This window comes from Myotis brandtii, unplaced genomic scaffold (genome assembly GCF_000412655.1).
Source record: "Myotis brandtii unplaced genomic scaffold, ASM41265v1 scaffold482, whole genome shotgun sequence".
In the NCBI taxonomy this organism is placed as follows: Eukaryota; Metazoa; Chordata; class Mammalia; order Chiroptera; family Vespertilionidae; genus Myotis; species Myotis brandtii.
In genome coordinates this window covers 1,249,176-1,269,791 of record NW_005368420.1, presented here as the reverse complement: position 1 = coordinate 1,269,791, position 20,616 = coordinate 1,249,176, and the positions used below count along the sequence as shown (strand labels likewise).

Sequence of the window (20,616 nt, the reverse complement as noted above, 5' to 3'; positions counted from 1 at the left end):
CCCTCCGCCCAGCCCCAACCCTACCATTTTTTTGATTTATGACCTGGGACAAGCTACAGAATCACCTTAGGGCTCAGTTTCCCCTCATCAGTAAGATGACAAATAGCATGTTTGTTGTAGTGATGAAAGGAAATGCATGTAAAGAGCTCAATAAATGGGAACATACAGGGACAACTATAAACTAGAGGCCTGATGCTCGAGATTCATGCCCAGGAAGGGTCCCTAGGCCTGGCCTGTGATCAGGGCCAATGGGGCCTTCCGCCCCCTGGTGGTCAGCACATGTCATAGTGAGCCGTTGACCTCCCAGTGGGTCAAACTCCCCAGGGGACAATTTGCATATTAGCATTTGATTATATAGGATGGTACTTTAAACATGTAAATTACTCCAGAAAATCTGTATTTGGAAAAGCAATGGTTTCCCTCAAACTGTAACCTGAAAAATGATCATGGAATGGCATCTTGCAATGCAGCTGGCTTCCCTGTGTTGAGGACTTCTGTGGAACAGTATGGAACCGGAAGTTCTCAATTCTTAATGAGCAGTTATTTACATGATTGTTTAATTATGTTGGACTGTAAACACTGTGAGGGCAGGAACTATTCCTGTCTTGTTCATCCCTGTACCCCGACTGCCCTGGGGTTGTGCTTGGAACATTGTAAGTGCTCAGTAAATATTCATTGGCTGAATGAAAGGTCTGCATTAGGCAGCTCCGGGGAAAAAGTGAATATGAAGTGGGAAAAAGGGGCAAATGCATCTATCTTTCCCCCCAGTCATCCAATCTTTCTCAGTTTGAGGTCCACACTCCCAGCTCACATACTTATGATTAAGCCTTATAATCTAATTTTATGTTCTGGAATTGTTTTCCCTTTTGTGTACTTTTCCATACATGGATATGGCCATCTATGTTTATTTTGCAGCATTTCATTCCATATCTATTTGCCACGTTTTTTTACTTATTAATAACTCATGAGGACATTGCAAGCGTCATGCTAGGTCAGACCAGTTTTCATTCAGCCCTATTTTTTTAAAATATATTTTTATTGATTTCCAAGAGGAAGGAAGAGGGAGAGAGAGACATCAATGATGAGAACCATTGATTGGCTGCCTCCTGCACGCCCCCCACTGGGGATGGAGCCCGCAACCTAGGCATATGCCCTTGACCGGAATCGAACCTGGGACCCTTCAGTCTGTAGGCCAAGGCTCTATCCACCGAGCCAAACTGGCTAGGGATAGCCTCTCTTTCTGAAAGGACATCTAAGTATGTTTGGTGGGAAGATTTGGCATCTTTCATGCAACCCTCAAACATCAGAGATGCATCTTGAGAGCCTCTAATTTATCTCATGACTTGCTTTGACTTTGCTACCAGTCAAGTTATTAAAAATCTTCAAACCATCCTCTCCATTCTTTGTTTTTACACTTTTCCCAGGGTGGGGTAGGGGAAGATACAAGTTTTAAAATACATTAGTATGGGAGGAAATTGGCTTGCCACAATAGTTCCATGGAACACTGCAAACATGCAGAAAGGAAGAATTTTGTTGCATGTTATTTCATATACTCATTCTTTGAATTTATTGAGCTCTTACTATTAACTTGGCATTTTGCCAATAGTATTATACTGTATTTCTTTTTTAAAAAAATTATTGTTGAAAGTATTACAGAGGTTCCCTCCCCCCCCCACCATTGACCTTCACCCTGCTCCCACCCCCCCAATGTATTTCTTAAAGCAATTTGTATTATTAGTCTATAAACACTGTTCTTTATGAATTTAAGTCCCATGAATGCTGAAGTAGACCTATGATTTGTTTTTGTTTGAGAGAAAGAATATAAGCAGCACCTTTCTTTTTCTCTGTAGTCTTTGGGAAAGCAATCCAAGCTCTATCAAGAATTAGTGACGAGCTGTGGCTAGACCCATCTGAAAAAGGTGTAAGTAAGAAAGTTAACTCATAGACCATTCATTTATTAAGACAAAAGAAGCTTAAGATTCCAGTACAGATTGTATGTTAACTAGGAAATCCAGAAATTGTAATTATCCTTTTCACTGTTCATATTTATTGTACATATCTAAATATATTTAGAACAGCGATTTTCAACCATTTTCATCTCATGGCACACATAAACTACTAAAATTTTTCGGCACACCAAAAAATACATTTTTTGCTAATCTAACAAAAAATAGGTATAATTTTGATTCATTCACACTGGATGGCTATTGTGTTGGCTGTTATCATTGTTTTAAATTTGACAATCTAAGGAAAAAGAGGTCAGTGCCCCTGAATAGTTATGTATTACATGTTTTAAAAATTCTTGCAGCACACCCATTGAAAAGCATTGATTTTGAGCATAGAAAAATTTTAAATCATGCAGATAAACACAATTAACTTAAATCAAAAGTCACAAACTGGTGGTCAAGGGGCTAGATATGGCTTGTACAAGTGTTTTATGGGGATTGCACTGTGTTTTTTAAAAATTGAAATTATTTTTAACAGTTAAAAATTGGGAGAGTCCACATAAAAATCTGAATTTCCTGTTTCTCTTGAAAACTCAAGAAGATCTGACAGTTTGGGGCCTGTATTCCCAAGTGGAAGTAGTTGGCTGAGACTAACAGTTTCTCCCCTTAGAAAAGGCAAGAGATCGCCATTTTGCTGTGAACTCTTTTCACTCCCTTTTATATTGCCTTCTGCCACTTTGCACATTAAAGTTAAGGCCCCTGTAGGCATTTGTAATTTTACAATTTCAACATGCAAAATTTTAGATTTAATACCTATATATATTCAATATAGATATGTATACATATGTGTATGCATATGCAAATTTAATATACAGTGTATAAATGCAGTCCATATAATATAATTCATAGCCATATAATGCAGTTAACCTTACTTGAACACATTTAATTGCTATATTAAACAAAATAGAACTTTTTAAATTAATCATTTAAAGAACATTTTTTTTCCTTAATAGCTTTTTTTTTTTTTTCCAGCTTGCTTTAAGGTCTGTGAATTCTTGTCGCTCAGCATACGGATGTGTCCTCTTCTCTCCTGTGTTTTTCCAACATTATCAATGGTCAGCCTCAGTAGATATGAATAATGGCACAAAATCAAATTTAAATTGCAAATTGGGAATTAAGGTAAATATAAGTGGCCCTGGTTGTCTCTTATATTGTGGAAATATTCGGTATATCAGACAGAACATCTATTCTGTACTTAATACTTGGTTTAAATGGCAGGTAGGACAAATCTATTCATTTATGAATATGCATACTCTTCTTTTGTTTGTTTTTTAACTAATTAAACAATCATATTGAGTATATGCTGTTCCATAATATATTTGTATTACAGTCAATTCTGCCCATCTTTAGATGTCTGAATTCCCTCGAAAGAAATGTAGAGATGTGCAAAATATTCACCAGATCTGATAAGTGCAAAGTAGTCATTCAATTATTCTGCAGACATGGTAGGTATTATTAAAACTAATGTATTGTGTGTTTCTTGTTAATATTTTTAGAATATTCAGACTGCATGTCAAGAGTTCCCATTACATTATTGCTTAGAATTTGTGTAGTTTTATGGTAGGGCAGTTGGAAGTACTTGAAAAATATTATCTTATTTGTCTCTGTAGAAGTATTGTGAGATGATTGGTATTATTTCTTGTCAGTGACACAAGCTTTGTCTGCATAAACCAATTTTTAATTTAAACAATTGGTTGTTCTCAAATTAATTGGCTGCTTGATATTCTGTAAGAATGCCTTGGTAACAGTGTTCCTTGGTAAGAACAAAAAAAGAATAATTCCTGCTCTAGCTGGTTTAGCTCAGTGGATAGAGCATTGGCCTGCAGACCAAAGGGTCTGGGGTTCGATTCTGGTCAAGAGCACTTACCTTGGTTGCAGGCTCCTCCCCAGCCCCGGTCCTGGTCAGGGCTTGTGCAGGAGGCAATCAATTAATGTGTTTCTCTCTGTCTTTCCCTCTCTCTTCCACTATCCCTAAAAAAATCAATGGAAAAATATCCTCAGGTGAGGATTAACAAACAAACAAACAAAATAATATTTCCCTCTAGGCTGAAAGAAGCACGGTAACTGGCTCAAGGTCACAGAACTAGGAAGTCGTAGAGCCTGGATTTAAGTCCTGCCCCACAATAGTAGAAGCAAAACCCTCACTCATTCTCTCTGCCACACCAAGCTATATAACAGATTTCTTGCCTGCCGACTTTGTGTGGTCAATATTCGAATGTTGTACTCATAGGACTTTTACATGCTTGACTATGTATAGCCTGGTGATTAACAGCATGGGCTCTGGAGGCCATAAGGCAGTGGTTCTCAACCTGTGGGTTGCGACCCCTTTGGGGGTCGAACGACCCTTTCACAGGGGTCGCCTAAGACCATCGGAAAACACATACATAATTATATATTGTTTTTGTGAATAATCACTATGCTTTAATTATGTTCAATTTGTAACAATGAAATTGGGGGCCACCACAACATGAGGAACTGTATTAAAGGGTCGTGGCATTAGGAAGGTTGAGAACCACTGCCATAAGGTCTGGGGTAAGTAAAACTCCTGCTCTGCCCCTTCCTTGCTGAGACCTTGGGCAAATTATTTTACATCCCTGTGTCTCAGTTTCTCAATATATAAATTGGGGATAATGTTAGTACCAGCTTCCTAGGGTTTTTGTGAAGATTCAATGAGTTTTCTAGGAAGTTATAGTTCTAAACTGTTTAAAAGAAGGCCTGGGCCCTGGCCAGGTAGCTCAGTTGGTTAGAGTGTTGTACTGATGTGCCAAGGTTGTGGGTCCTTGAAAAGTCATTTAGCCTCACTGAGTTATTGTTTCCTCTTCTGAGATTAAGTACCTGCCCTATAGGGATATTGTGTGGATCAGAGGTAATGTATGTAAAATGTATACCTCAGTTCCTGGCATCTAGGGCCATAGCCATTACTGCTACACATTTTTCTCAGAGGAAAAGAATTCACAGGCTAGATATTCAGTTTTATATTCCAAAGGTCCCATTCAGAAATATCAGGCCTGGATGACAGATACTGAATAATAGCTGAGCTGTAGTGGGCAATCACTATTTTACACACAATTTAAGAAATTATCTGTATTTCAAAAGAATGTGGGAACTCTATTGCCTGCTTGGTGAGATGGTCTGACATATTGCCTGGTGTCCACTAGGGAGCGATAAACACGTTCATTAAGGATTAGTGGTTCTCCATGCTGTGTGCACCTGCCAGATATTAAATATAACTTTACTTATATTATTTTAATTTGGCTGTGAAACTTAAAAACTTCTTAATATTTTAATTTTGAACTTAAAATTAACAGGTTGTTTATTCTTTTGAAGGTATTAAAAAGACTCACAATGTGTGTTTTCAAGAAAGTCAGCCTTTGCAAGTTATTTTTGAAAAGGATACGTGTAGTAATACACTAATGATTCAGCCAAGGTAATGAGTTCTCTGTTGATTCTTTTTCTGAAAATAGTATGGTTACAGAGTAAAGAATTAATGTCCTAGAGCTTTTAAATAAGTCACTTTTTTGTTTTAAAGCTAACACTGGACTTGGAGAAATCACCATATAGGATCAAGAGGAAATCTCGATAAAGATAATAGTGTATCAGTGATTTTCAACCTTTTTCATCCCACAGCACACATAAACTAATTACTAGAGTATTAGTTTTTGGTTTGAATCACATCAAAAAATATATGTTTTGCCCTGATCGGTTTGGCTCAGTGGATAGAACATTGGCCTGCAGACTGAAGGGTCCCAGGTTTGATTCTGGTCAATGGCATGTACCTTGGTTTCGGGCACATCCCCAGTAGGAGGTGTGCAGGAGGCAGCTGATCGATGTTTCTCTCCCATCGATGTTTCTAACTCTATCCCTCTCCCTTCCTCTCTGTAAAAAATTAATAAAGTATATTTAAAAATATATATATTTTTTGCTGATTTGACAAACAAACAAACAAAAAAGGTATGATTTTGACTCATTCACGCCAGATAACTATTGTTGTGTTGGCTGTTGTCATTTTTTTAAGATACATTTTTATTGATTTCAGAGAGAAAGGGAGAGGGAGATAGAAACATCAATGATGAGAGAAAATCATTGATCGGCTGCCTCCTGCACACACTCTACTGGGGATCAAGCCCACAACCCTGGGCATGTGCCCTTGCCGGAATCAAACCGAGGACCCTTCAGTCCGCAGGCTGAAGCTCTGTCCACTGAGCCAAAACCGGCAAAGGCTGTTGTCATTTTAAAAAATATATTTTTATTGATTTCAGAGAGGGAGGGAGAGAACTGTTGTCATTTTTTAAAAGTTGATAATCTAAGGCAGTGATTCCCAAAGTGGGCGCTACCGCCCCCTGGTAGGCGCTGCAGCGATCCAGGGGGGCGGTGATGGCCACAGGTGCATTTGGGGGCAATGAGTAACTGCTATTAAAATTTTTAAAAAATTAATTTCCAGGGGCTGAGTAATATTTTTTCTGGAAAGGGGGCGGTAGGCCAAATAAGTTTGGGAACCACTGATCTAAGGGAAAAGAGGTCAGTGCCCCTGACTAAATAATCATGTGTGGCATGTCTTAAAAATTCTTGTAGCACACTGGTTGAAAATTACTGTAATTGCCTAATGGTAGCAATAATAATTTAGTGGCCAAGAAAATTCTAAAAATATTCCATCAGTAGCTTTCTTCATCAAATGTTATCAGGAGAAAAATATATTCTCTAATATTTTGCATTTACATGGTGCCTTCTGTCTGAGTCTTAAAACACACAGCATAAGGAAATTTCAACATTTTTTATATGAACTGATTTTATCCTTAAGTATTTCCATTTTTTTCCTCTAGAGAATGAGTCAATGTACTCAATTTTTCAGTTAAGCCATAACATTAAACATTAGTTACTTTGTAAGCCAAAATATATTTTATCCTTGTTGTTTTTTAAATTACCAAAGAAATACATGTTCTCGAAATACATCTAAAATTTATAGAAGATTGCAAAGATTAAAAAATGAAAATCTTTCTCCTCTACCTGCCCTTTATTCCATTGGCAATGATAATATCTATTAATAATTTGGTGTATATCATTCTAGCTCTTCTTTTTATAGCTATTTTGTTAAATTTATAGCCAATCTCTCTGTAATTCTCCCTATAATTATCGTGATCTCTTTTTCCCGCCTCTCAAATTTATATCACATACTTTATTATACATAGTTTTTTATAATATATTATACATAGTATTTTCAAAGAAAATGTCCCACTATTATTTTTGTTTGGCAACTTGTTTTTTTCAGTTTCTATGTCAGTTCACCTAAATCTATCTTATTATTTTTAATGACTATATAATTTTTCATTGTATGACTGATTGGTAATTTACTCATCCATTATCCTACAATACCATAGTCTCCCCTCCCCACAGTTGATTCCTAAAACTGCAGATAGTACCCAACCCTATATATATTGTTTTTTTCCTATGAATACAGACCTATGATAGTTTAACTTATAAATTAGTCACAGTAAGAGATTAACAATAACTAATAAAATAGAACAATTATAACAATATACTGTAATAAATGTTATATGAATGTGGTGACTTGCTCCAGGTCTTCCTATAGACTCAATGCTTTCTGGTGCATTATGTTGTCATCAGTCAGAACATGTTTTCTGCCCATGTCGTCCACCCACAAATTCAATGCCTTTTCCATCTTAACTGAGCACTACCACACCCAATGTGGCTGTAACTTTTGCAGTTCGAGGTGCAACAGCAAGACTAGCAGGAATTTCTTTTCCTTCTTTACAACTTCATAGGTATAAGATTTGTTCTTACCATAGATCTTAGCAACTTCAGCATATGACTTTTTTTCTTTCCTTATTAAGGAGAACTTTCATCTTTTCCCTTAAAGGAAGCACTTTTTGGCTTCTCTTTGGCATATCTGAATTGTCAGCATCACTACTCTTGCGATTTGGGGATATTAATAAGTAAAATAAGCACTGCAGTACTTGGACAGGCTAGCTGATGATAACTGTGATAGCTACTAAGTGATTAACGGGTAGGTAGCATATACAACGTGGAGACACTGGACAAAGGGATGAGTCACATCCTGGGCAGGATGGCACCGGATGGCATGAGATTTCATCACACTACTCAGAATGGCAAGCAATTTAAAACTTATAATTATTTCTGGAACTTTCCATTTAATATTTTCAGATCACAGTTGACTGGAGATAACTGAAATCCAGAAAAGTGAAACCTCAGATAAGGGGGAACTGCTGTATTGGTGAAAAAGGTTGTTTCCAACTTTTTGCCATCACAAACAATGCTGCTAGTAGTACATGGGGTAATGTGTTAGTTGTCTGTTGCTGTGGAGCAAATTTCCCCAAATCTTGGAGCCTTAAAAAAACAGACATTTGTTACTTTGTACTAGTAAGTGCAGCTTAGCTGGGTGCATCTGGCTCAAGGTCACCAAGGTTGAAGTTAAGCCATCTGCCAGGACAGTGGTCTTATCTGAAGGCTGTGGAGGGAGTTACTTCCAAGTTCACTGACATGGTTGCTGGGAGGCCTCAGTTCCTCACCAGGCAAGCCTCTCCTTAGACTGCCTGAATGTACTCACTACATTGGTGATGAGAGACAGAGACAGAGAGGAGGAGGGGAAGTCTCCCAAGATGGAAGCCATGGTCTTTTTATAACCTAATCTCAGAATTGCTCTCTTATACTTCTGCCATTTTCTCTTTGCTAGAAGTGAATCTTAGCTGTCCAGCCCACACTCAAGGTGAGGGGATTTATATAGCACCTGAAAAAGAGGAGGTGGGATTATTGGGGCCTCTTCTAGGCTGCCAAACACAGATACAGTCCTAGAAATCAAATTTCTGGCTCAAAGGCTTACAAATTTTAAATGTGCATACATACTATCAAATTGCTACCTGGAAAGTTTGTATCAATTTACATTCCCACCAAACGTGTAGGAAAATCCTTCCAAGTAAAAGATATGAATGATCTTTTACTTTTTTGCCAACATAATAGGTAGAAAATGGTATTATTAGAGTTCTTTGTTGTTCTTATTTCATTACTAGGGAGTTGGAGTATCTTTTCATATACTTATTAGCAATTGGTATTTTTCTTCCCTAATTGCACATTCATGTCATTTTTTAAATATATATGTCAGGTTGTTTGGTATCTTGTACAAAACTTCCCCCTTAACACTGGAAACGTTTCCAGATGAATTTGGTAGGCGTTCCTCACATTTTGGCATCAAGAAACACTAATACCAACATTACAAAAATTCTAAGAATCTGTTTTGTTTTTTTTATCAAATAACACCTCAATTTCAAAAGTAGCTCAGAAGTTATAATGCAATAATAAAAAGGCAAATAACCTAACTAAAAAACAGGCGGAGGATTTGAATAGACATTTCTCCAAAGACGATATAAAATGGCCAATAAGCACTTGAAAAGGTGCTCAAAATTATTAATCATTGGGGAAATCCAAGTCAAACAATTTGAAATCTGTGAATTGTGTAGTAGGTTGATTATATCTTAATAAATCTGTTTTTAAAAAGGGAGCACAGAATGAAAAAGCACTGGGATGTCAAGACAACCTTGAAAGTAATAATTAGTAATCAGGTCAACTAACAAAGGGAAAGAGAATATAGGCAGCAGGCTGCTTGTAAACTTCTACCTCTCAGCTGGGTCTCCAGCACTTACCCCAATTGTATTAGAACGGTTCTGTTTTCTACTATTTCCCTTGGGAGTGTGATCCCAGGCCAATTAAAGAAATTGTTACATAAAAAAGAACTAAAATCATTTTATTCTAGTGTTTGGTTTATCCTACAGCTTTCACATGCTTTACTAAGAATGCATCTTACTATTCTCTTGGCCTTTAAATGAAGTTACAGTTTCAAAATATACTAAAATATAGCAGCTCATATAAAAGAAGGAAGAAAAATTTACATTTTGGATAAATTTTTCTAAATCTAGGCCAACTAACCTATTTCTAGATTAAAGATTTGAGTCTCGCCCTAGCTGGTTTGGCTCAGTGGATAGAGCTTTGGCCTGCGGACTGAAGGGTCCCAGTTTTGATTCCGGTCAAGGGCACATGCCCAGGTTGTGGGCTCGATCCCTAGGGCGGGGGAGACATGTGGGAGGCAGCCAGCTGATCAATAATGATTCTCTCTCATCATTGATGTTTCTATCTCTCCCTCTCCCTTCCTCTCTGAAATCAATAAAAATATATTTTAAAAAAAGATTTGAATCCCATTAGAAAGCTGTTTGTTTACTTTCCAAAGGATGTAATATTTTTTAATTACATTTCCCAGAGTGCTTGCTGAGGCAATTGTTCTTTTCACATCAAGTCAAGAGGAAGTTACTCTTGCAGTTACTCCACTGGAAGTTTGCATTAAGAGTTCTACTGAGGAATCAATGGGTATGGATTATATCTGTCATAGTGCTTTAATGTAATATCACTTTCTGGTTTTCTTGATACTAACCATGCAGTAAATATTAGTGGCATAATATTTATTTTTGTTTAAAAAGCAGTAAGATGTAGAAGATCATTAAAATGTTTAAGAGAGCCCTAGCCGGTTTGGCTCAGTGGATAGAGTGTTGGCCTGTGAACTGAAAGGTCCCAGGTTCGATTCTGGTCAAGGGCACATGCCCGAGTTGTGGGCTTGATCCCCAGTGGGGGACTTGCAGTAGGCAGCCAATCCATGATTCTCTCTCATCATGGATGTTTTTCTCTCTCTCTCCCTCTTCCTTCCTCTCTGAAATCAATAAAAATATATAAAATAATAAAATAAAATAAAATGTTTAAGAGATCCAGGATATTTACACAATCAGTAATTTAAATGCTTAGCTTTGAAATTCCAGTTGTTTTAAAATTAGGAGAATGGTTACTGAGAAAATTTTAAAGTTAAGATTTTAAAGTTTTTCTCATCCTTTATTATACTTTGTGTTTAGCATGAAGAAAAATTAAGAGGCCAGCAATCCAATTGAGATGACCTTTGACTACATAAGAAAAAGTATATTTGAATTGGAAATGTAAGATATTCCAGGCAGCAAATGTATAGGGAAGAAAATGTGAATACTTCTTAAGTCAGCTCTTCCAAGAGTTATCTAGATGGAATGGAGAAACTAAGGCACTATCAAATCAGGAGTTTTGGTATCAGGAAAATTTATGGGGTCTTTTTGGCACAAGTTGTTTGAGACTCTTTGACCTTGGATACTTTTTTTTGGTTATAGCAGTAAAGAAAGAATACAAAGGGAGGAACTGTATTATTTTAAAGTGAAAAACCAGTAGAACCGGGGATTAAGTTGTGTCAGATGACTTTTGTAGTGTTTAGTTTGTGCCAGGTTCTGTTCTAAATGGTTTTCATTTCTGAATTCATTTGATCTTTGTAACAACTCTGTGATGTAGGTACTATTATGATCCCTCTTTTCCATCTGAAGAATATGAAGCACAGAGAAGCTAAGTGACTTGCTGGTGTCACATAGTTAGTAAGTGGTACCTGGTGACCTGAGCACAGGGCACAAACTCATTTGTGCTGTTATTGCTTCTCTCAGATCTCCTCTACATTCTTTCTTGGCACTCAGGAGTGCATGATCTGGGAAATATACACTTGACTAGTGAAGGGGTCTGGTTTATATTCCATAATGCCATCTCTGAATAAAGATGGCCATTTAATAACCAGGAGACACTGTCTCTTATGAACAACTTTCTAATGAGTAGTTCTAGTTATGTTTGACTAGGGACCCAATTGTTTAATTCTATTATTGAACTCACTCTATGCTAGCACCCTGGAGTGACATGAGCCTTCTCGTTTGAGATTAATGTATTTGTAAGGTATTGTTTGGCCCTTTAAAAAAATGTATACCATTTATCCTTTGTTATTTTACTTACATAATTTATGTTCATTGAATAAAATAATTTTTAAAAAGCACTAATATAAGTCACCTGAAATCCCACTATCCAGAGATGAGCACTTTTAATACCTGTTTCTATATTTCAGATCTAATAGGAGATGGGTTGTGTGGAAGTAATGAAATGCCTTGAAGCTATTAAAAGTAATCTCATATTGTGTATATACACTCCTCTCTCTCTGAGAGTGTATATCAAAGATATTAATTGAAGCTAATTTTGTGGAAAACACAAGTGAAAAACAGGCAATGGATTTGAACAGACATTGACATGGCTTGTAATTGATGCTGGGAACTCAGCTGGATTGTTGTCCAGAGTCCTTGCACATTATGTGGCTTCTTCATATATGAAAGCATGAAGTCAGCATGGTGGCTGAGTTCCAAGAGCAAGTGTTGCAGGATAGAGGAAGTGGATAGAGGATAGATGGGGAGGCTACTGGTTGCTAAAGGTCTGGGCCCAGAAACCAGCACCAAATCACTTCATCATGTCCTATTGGTCAAAGTAGTCAGAGAGCCCGCCCACCCAGATTCTAGGAGAGGGGAAGTAGACATAGAACCCCTCTCTCAACGAAGGAATGTCACAGAATTTATGGCTATGTTTAACTTACCACTTAGGTTATATTTTTATATTCAAACTTAACAAATATCTCTAGAACTAATTTTATTCATTTTCCTACGATATTGAACAGATTTGAACAGTTCTGTATACAGTGAAATGTTTGTGGGTCCACATGAGTTTGAGTTCTTTCAAATTGGAGTTGACACTGAAATAACATTTTGCTGCAAAGAATTGAAGGTAAAGAAAAATTTGTACAAAATTAAAATTTTCACTGATAGTTTTTAAGAAATATTTCATTTTTCTTCTTTTTCTTTCAGGGAATGCTGATATTTTCGGAAGCTACACATGCTCCTATAACCATGCATTTTGATTTTCCTGGGAAGTAGGTCCTTAGGGAACTTTTCTGAGTTTGTTTCTTTTTCTTTTGTTATATGTTAATAAAACTATTTTAATCACTTTGAAATTAATTCGTACCTCAGGAATTCCTTAACCTCGCTAGCAATACTTATCAAACTAAATTTTGAAAGATGCCATAACATAGTATTTTTTAATTGGTAACTTGATTGAGAAAGATATATGCTTCAACAGAGTGAAAACACTTATAAATTTGATAGGAATAAATTGCCTAATTATAAAATAATACATGGCTTAAATCTCTGTGAAACTATGATACTTTTTTTTAAATATATTTTATTGATTTTTTACAGAGAGGAAGGGAGAGGGAGAGTTAGAAACATCGATGTTGCTTTTTCCCCCCTGCTGATAGCTCTCACAGACATGGTGAACGTTCCTAAAACCCGCCGAACTTTCTGTAAGAAGTGTGGCAAGCATCAACCCCACAAAGTAACACAGTACAAGAAGGGCAAGGATTCTCTGTATGCACAGGGAAAGCGGCGTTATGACAGGAAGCAAAGTGGCGGTGGTGGGCAGGCTAAGCCGATATTCCGAAAAAAGGCTAAAACTACAAAGAAGATTGTGCTGAGGCTTGAATGCGTTGAGCCTAACTGCAGATCTAAGAGAATGCTGGCTATTAAGAGATGCAAGCATTTTGAATTGGGAGGAGATAAGAAGAGAAAGGGTCAAGTGATCCAGTTCTAAGCTTCATATTTTGTTTGATTATATGACAATAAAATCATGGTATGTTAAAAAAAAAAAAAAAGAAAAATCGATGTTGAGGATGAGAGAGAAACATCGATCAGCGGCCTCCTGCACACCCCCTACTGGGGATGTGCCTGCAACCAAGGTACATGGCCTTGACCAGAATCAAACTTGGGACCCTTCAGTTTGCAGGCCAACACTCTATCAACCCAGCCAAACTGGTTAGGGCGAAACTATGATACTTTATATGATACTCCAGCACTGAACTTTCAAATGAGATTGGGTTTGGATAGCTGTTTTATAAAATTAGATCTGATGATTTCAGCTCTTAGCACTGTGTTAATCAGTGAGAAGACTAAAAGGACTTCTACTTTTACTGTTTCTTTTTATTCCTGAATTAGATATAATTTTTTCATATTTTCCCAATGTCCATCAGAAAATGATTGTGATGTTTGCTCTGACTTTGCCTTTTTAGACCTATGGCTTTAAGTATTGACCATATGTTATTGGAAGCTAACTTTGTTTTGGCTACATTAGCTGATGAGCCAAGTAGAGCATCTTCTCCGCAATCATTGTGTCTGTCACAAAAACGAAAAAGGTAAGGTCATGTTTTAACATCTTTATTGGCTAGGAAAAAGCCATTGCCATTTACTCTGAAATAATTCAGGAAACAATCGAGGAATAAAACATTCAATCAGAAATTTTGACAGAATCAGGAAAACTTCACTGTAACAGAAATATCACTTCTTGCTCTGGATATTTGCTTTTCCTCTTCTGGTCAGAATTTACCAAGACTCTCTAATTTATCTTTGTTATTACCCAAAACTCATTTTCATTTGTAATAGTTGCTTTTCAGGAGTGATAGGGTGTTAAGGTGCACAGGAAAGTCTATTCCTAGCTAAAACTCTCTTTCTCATAGGGACAGCCATTGTTTTTCTTTCCCCCTTTGGTCTCTTAATAACTTTCTTTCGGTGTTGGTGAGGGTGCTTCAACTGTAAAAACAACATAAAGTTACTATGGGAAATTTGGAAAATACATGAAAGTAGAAAGAAAAAAACAACCATCACCCACAATTACACTACCTAGAGATAGCCACTGTTAACATTTGGCTCACCATATTTCCTTTCAGACTTATTTTGCATATACTTGTGTTTTTAAACAAGATTGAGATCATATAGCATATGTAGTTTTGTGTCCTGTTTTTCACCCCAAAAATATTATATTGTGAACATGGCCCAATATCATGACTTGGAAACATGATTTTTAAGACTATACATTTCGTTGTACAGATATATAGTAATTTATTTGACTCTTTTTTTAACTTGGTCCTGTTACCATTTCACAATAGCAAATTATTAATACCTCAGGTCATGCACAGTAGGTTAAGAAAAATTCAAATCTGTAGAATTTCTAAATAATCATATATGTAAATCTTAACTTTGAAAACAGTTCCATATTATTTCAGTATATTCCCTAAACCAGTGGTATCATTGTCATCCCATATTGCTCCATTAGTTATATAAAAACTAGAGGCTCAGTGCACGAATTTGTGCACAGGTGGGGTCCCTCTGCCAGGCTGGCGATCGAGGCCTATCGGGGGGGCTGGCCGGGGGGAGGGACCCCAGGATGTTGGCTGGCTGGCCCGCCAATCGGGGCCTATTGGGGCGGGCCACCTGGAGGGAGGGGCTGTGGGAGGTTGGCCAGCCGCGGGAGGTTGGCTGTGGGAGTGCAATGACCACCAGGGGGTAGCTCCTGCATTGAGCGTCTGCCCCCTGGTGGTAAGTGCGCATCATAGAGACTGGTTGACCAGCTATAAAGGTATAAAAAATATATATATATTTATCTCAAAGTAAATAGTTTATTCATTTAATTTATATTAATACCTCAGGTCAGATCTGCCATGTTCAAATTCAAAGGTTGGTAAAAAAGATAGCAAGGCCATGGAGTCTATCTCAAGAAAAGTAGCACCCAGAAAGCTTTATGCTGATGAGATTCTCTCAAACATCTCTGCGTTGGAAAACTCTGGCAGTCCTATAATGAAAAGAGTGAATAGTGACACAGAGGAAGAGCCAGGGTCTCCATCTCTCAGGAAGGTAAAAGAAAAATGTTGAGACACAACCATGTCTCAGTCAAGAATTCTCATCATCTGTCAACCTTTTGCAGTCTCCCTGCTCCAGCCCACCCTCAATATCCTGAAGATAAATAAATTTTCTTACTTTTTGACAGTAGAGAGGTGAAATCAATCTGCGATGGAGAAAAGACTGATTTATTTTATAGACCGTTAATACAATTCTTTTTTTATGAGGTTGTTGTTGTTTTGCTTAATCCCTTCACCAGAGTAATTTCTAACATAGTATATTCAAGTAGGGATTTGGATCACTTGTTTTAAAGAATAAATTATGATCGTGTATAGCATACATATCTTTGAATACAAATAATACGCTAGTCTATAGTTTGTTTTCTAAAATAAATGTTCTTCTCATTTCATTTTTCAAATCTGTTTGGAGAATCATTTATTCATAGTGATACAATATAACTTTTATCCCCAAAACATCACAAGTTCCTTCATAGCAAAGTCACAGTTAATAACATATCAAAATACCAACCTTTTACTAGATTGATGATAAGCTTCACAGAATGCTAACATTAAACTTTATGAAATCTACTGAGGATAAACACAATTTATTAGAAACAGAAGTATCTCAAATAATGAGTTTCAATTTTACATTTACATTAATATTTTATTCAAGCCTGTTTTGCTATTGCTGCTATTATTGATTTGGGAATGAGTTTCTTAGTTAGAATTAGAAATCTAGGAGGGGAAATATTGTTTCTAAAAGTCACTATCTTAAGCTGTATAAAAGACTTTTTAGGACAGTAAAATTGGATGGGGGATATTGGGTGGATGTGTGGTGTGTGCAAAGCCCTGTGATGGGGGAAACATGGTGGCTTTAAGGAACTGAGGGCTGGCCAGTGTGGTTACAGAGTATCAGCCAGGAGGAAACAATGGCACAGGGTGAAGCTCGTGCTGAGGTTGAGAAACCCTGATGCAAAGGCTGCTGAAAAGTCTAAGAGCGACCAGGAGAGTATGGCATGAGGAAGGTACAAGAAGAAAGTGTCTAAGTAGGAAGTGGGATGAAGACTGAAAATGGCCATTGGCTTAAGGATGTGAGGGTTTTTGGTAACCATAATAAGAGTTTCTATGAAATGGTGATGTCAGGAGCTTTCAGATAGGACTAAATAGGAGAATAAGAAAATGGAGACAGCAAGTGTAGACAGCAAGTGTAGACAACTATAGCAGAGGTAAGGCGGGGAGGGAGGAACAGGATGGGACTTTTTATATATTTTAAGGATTAGAGACATTATTTTTAAATGCTTATATACCTATCCAGTAGAGGGGAGGCTGTGAGGCAGTAGGGAGGAAAGGATGGGCATTAGCTGGGAAAAGGGGTGCACTTCTGTCACAGGAGGAGAGAAAGGAGAAGATGGGAGTCAAGCAGAATTGCCTGCAGAATCTGCCTTTGTCCTCTGTCTCCTACAACCCTGGTGTTAGTTTAAATGGCTCAGGTAGGGGAGTCAGAAGCAGATCGCTGATTCCAAACTGTGTGCCTTTGGGGGAAGGATTCTGTTTTAGAGAATGCATTGGTCCAGTTGTGAAGGTTCTGGGTGTTTCATGAACCATCACCATCAAAGTTAGGGTGACCACATTGGCCAAGTTTCTGAAAAGGGGCTATTCCCTGGAGCACTTAATGAGAACTTTTACTTTGAATAAACAGTACAGTTACTTTCCCCCCTCCAGTTTTCTTGCATGTTCTTTGGGGCAGTTTCTTCTGACTAGCGAGAACACTGCGACAACCCTTAAAACAGTCTGGCAACAGCAAGTGACAGTGAAGAGGACATGAATAATGGCAGTTTTTACATATTCTAACATTTAATGACGGCTGAGTTACCCCACCCCCCACCCCATTTACTGACACACCTCAAACACATTTCACACTTAGTCTATATTGTCTTGGACTCCCTTGAAAAGCAGGATGGACTTCTGCTTTTCTAAACATCTTTATCTCGTACCACAACCATATGTAGAAATAGCTGCTTGTTAACTATATGTAATTTGCTTTAAATCCATTATACGACTTGGAAAGCAGAAGTTTTCTGTGCAGGAAAAAGGCTCATTAGAATTTTTTTTTTGCGCCCCGCCCCCCTGCCCCCAAAGATGTGCAAGTCCTAATAGCCAGAACCCCTCATTAGAATTCTTCAATGCATGTTCACATTAGAGCTTTTAGCATTTTCTTTGCCAGTTTTATAAAGGTATTTATTTTTTTATTTATTTAAATATGTTTTATTGATTTTTTATAGAGAGGAAGGGAGAGGGATAGAGAATTAGAAACATCAATGAGAGAGAAACATCGATCAGCTGCCTCCTGCACACTCCCCACTGGGGATGTGCCCGCAACCAAGGTACATGCCCTTGACCGGAATCGAACCTGGGACCCTTCAGTCCGCAGGCTGACGCTCTATCCACTGAACTAAACCGGTTAGGGCTATTTATTTTTAAAATATATTTGTATTGATTTCAGAGAGGAAGGGAGAGAGAGGGAGACAGAAACATCAATGATGAGAATCATTGATCGGCTGCCTCCTGCACGCCCCACAGATAGAGCTCGCAGTCCAGGCATGTGCCTCATGGGGAATAGAACTGTAACCTCCTGGTTCATAGGTCAATGCTCGAACACTGAGCCATGCTGGCCAGGCTATAAAGGTATTTAAACGTTCTTCAGCAGTCATTTGGAGTGCACCAATACTGCTTGTAGAGTTTCGTGACTAATAGGTATTTTTGTATTTGATTGCAAACATTTGAATTGTGGTGCTTTCAGACATAGTTATGCAGTCTTTTCTTGTGTAGTGCCATGATGTTTTTGGTCACTGCTTTTTATATTGTTATGATTTTAAGCAAAATCCCTGGGGGAGGGAGTCAAGAATAAAAATACTAGGTGTACCAGTTAATAATGTGGATTTTTTTCAATAGATGGAGTTACCAATGTGTTGATATATGCAATTTGATATGTATGCTATTTTGTTGTATTGACAAGCTTCAAAACTTCATATGTCAAATTTTCTGAAGGTGTTAGCATCACAGATATTTTTATGCTTAAAAATGTCGAATTTCGTGCCAAAAAAAGAGCATTTGTGGGAAGTTTTAATTCTGTTAACATCATAGATATTTTTACACTTAAAAATGTCGAATTTCGTGCCAAAAAAAGAGCATTTGTGGGAAGTTTTAATTCATTACTTTATTGTGAAGAAAAGTGCTGCTGAAAGTTATCGTATACTTCAGGAAGCTTATGGTAAACATGCTCCACCTCAAGATACTTGAGAACGCTGTTTTAAATGCTTTAAAAGTGATGATTTCGATGTGAAAGACAAAGAACATCCAAGTCAACCGAAAAAGTTTGAAGACCAACAATTACAAGCATTATTGGATGAAGATGCATGTCAGACTCAGAAACAACTTGCAGAAAGATTAAATGTTGCTCAGCAAACAATTTCCAATCATTTACAAGCAATGGGAAAGATTTTAAAGGAAGGAAAATGGGTGCTACATCAACTGAATGAAAGACAAATGGAAAACCGAAAAGTCATCAGTAAAATGTTGCTTCAACGGCACAAAAGAAAGTCTTTTTTGCATCGAATTGTGACTGGTGATGAAAAGTGGATTTATTTTGAGAATCCCAAACGCACAAAATCATGGGTTGATCCAGGTCAACCATCAACATCGACTGCAAGGCCAAATCGCTTCGGAAAGAAGACAATGCTCTGAGTTTGGTGGGATCAGGAAGGTGTGGTGTATTATGAGCTTCTAAAACCAGGTGAAACTGTTAATACTGATTGCTACCAACAACAAATAATCAATTTGAACCAGGCTTTGATCGTGAAACGACCAGAATATGCCAGAAGACACAGCAAAGTAATTTTGCTTCATAACGCACCAGCACACACTTCAAAACCAGTTAAAGACATGTTAAAATATCTTGCCTGGGAAGTATTAACCCACCCGCTGTATTCACCAGACCTTGCTCCTTCAGATTACCACTTGTTCCGATCAATGGCACATGCACATTCTGAGCAGCACTTCAAAACGTACGAAGAAGTGGAAAATTGGGTCTCTGAATAGTTTGCCTCAAAACAAGAAAAGTTCTATTGGGACGGTATCCACAAATTACCTGAAAGATGGGGGAAATGTGTAGCTAGTGATGGACATTACTTTGAATAAAGCATTTTTGATGTTTCTCTTGAAGTTATCGTGTTTTCTTTGATTACAAAATCCGCATTATTAACTGATAAACCTGGTATATAGCTACCTCCCTCACTTTGGAGACTTTTTATATATTGTAAAATCTTATTTGTGATAGCTTTAAATTATCCTGATTTTCAGATGCAATTTTCTGTAGTGTAAGGCAAAAAAGAATTTAATGGAAGTGATGCCTAAAAGTTATTTCTGTATATCTGACATAGAGCACTTACCTCCACTGTCAAAAAAGCCTGGATTTGGAGTGGAATGAGGTGGAAAATGAGTGTCTCTGTTCTTTGCCCCTTTAAGAATAATCTTGTTACCTGCACAGACTAAAATATCTGGCACAAAAGCATTCTTATGTAATATCTGATGATGTAAGCCTCTCCCTCCCCCAAACCTGTTTAAAAGTCAATTATAACCTGACAAACTAGACTTCTGTAACATCTTATTGTTAAGTCTTTGTGAAACCACCAAATCCCAAAGAAATGTTAACTGGTAAGCAATTGTACTTCAGATTTTGTGAGGAATTCATAAACAAAGGTGGCTGAGTGGATCAGTCAATTTAAGAACTGTGAACAGACTTCTAACTAAAACCAGAATGAATTTGGCTCTTGTAGCTCAGTAATGAGTCAGAGCTACCCACAATAACCTAATAAAAACCCAGGTTCATCCCAAAATGTTCCTCTTTGAATGAAAATGGGCTTTTTGTGGAAACTGACAATACCCACATAATTTCAAGCAATTCTTTCACATGTAGGCTAAAGATTTATGTATCTC

General features: G+C 37.4%; 2 protein-coding genes and 1 long non-coding RNA gene across 3 annotated transcripts in view; 2 read left to right on the top strand and 1 right to left on the bottom strand.

Moving 5' to 3' along the window:
- The window catches only part of RAD9B (RAD9 checkpoint clamp component B), a 21,372-nt gene extending 756 nt beyond the window's left edge, over positions 1 to 20,616 (top strand). Inside the window, exons 2-11 of the mRNA XM_014547735.1 lie at positions 1,851 to 1,921; positions 2,979 to 3,125; positions 3,337 to 3,451; positions 5,334 to 5,433; positions 10,291 to 10,397; positions 12,577 to 12,683; positions 12,764 to 12,828; positions 14,020 to 14,142; positions 15,433 to 15,637; positions 19,997 to 20,616. Of these exons, the coding sequence (XP_014403221.1) occupies positions 1,851 to 1,921; positions 2,979 to 3,125; positions 3,337 to 3,451; positions 5,334 to 5,433; positions 10,291 to 10,397; positions 12,577 to 12,683; positions 12,764 to 12,828; positions 14,020 to 14,142; positions 15,433 to 15,637; positions 19,997 to 20,107 (1,151 nt within the window). The 3' untranslated portion in view covers positions 20,108 to 20,616. The remainder of the gene's footprint in view (positions 1 to 1,850; positions 1,922 to 2,978; positions 3,126 to 3,336; positions 3,452 to 5,333; positions 5,434 to 10,290; positions 10,398 to 12,576; positions 12,684 to 12,763; positions 12,829 to 14,019; positions 14,143 to 15,432; positions 15,638 to 19,996) is intronic.
- LOC106727813 (60S ribosomal protein L36a-like) lies at positions 13,194 to 13,582 on the top strand. The gene has a single exon (XM_014547734.1). It carries the CDS (start codon positions 13,224 to 13,226, stop codon positions 13,542 to 13,544), a length of 321 nt encoding a protein of 106 aa, XP_014403220.1. The 5' UTR covers positions 13,194 to 13,223; the 3' UTR covers positions 13,545 to 13,582.
- On the bottom strand, positions 14,149 to 15,778 carry LOC106727814. The gene is made up of 3 exons (XR_001364068.1): positions 15,761 to 15,778; positions 15,428 to 15,575; positions 14,149 to 14,536 (listed from the first exon to the last, which is right to left on the bottom strand). It is a non-coding gene; the product is annotated as an uncharacterized LOC106727814 (long non-coding RNA).

Excerpts from the sequence above, each read along its gene's own strand:
- LOC106727813 (XM_014547734.1), top strand. The coding sequence starts at position 13,224 with ATGGTGAACGTTCCTAAAACCCGCCGAACTTTCTGTAAGAAGTGTGGC.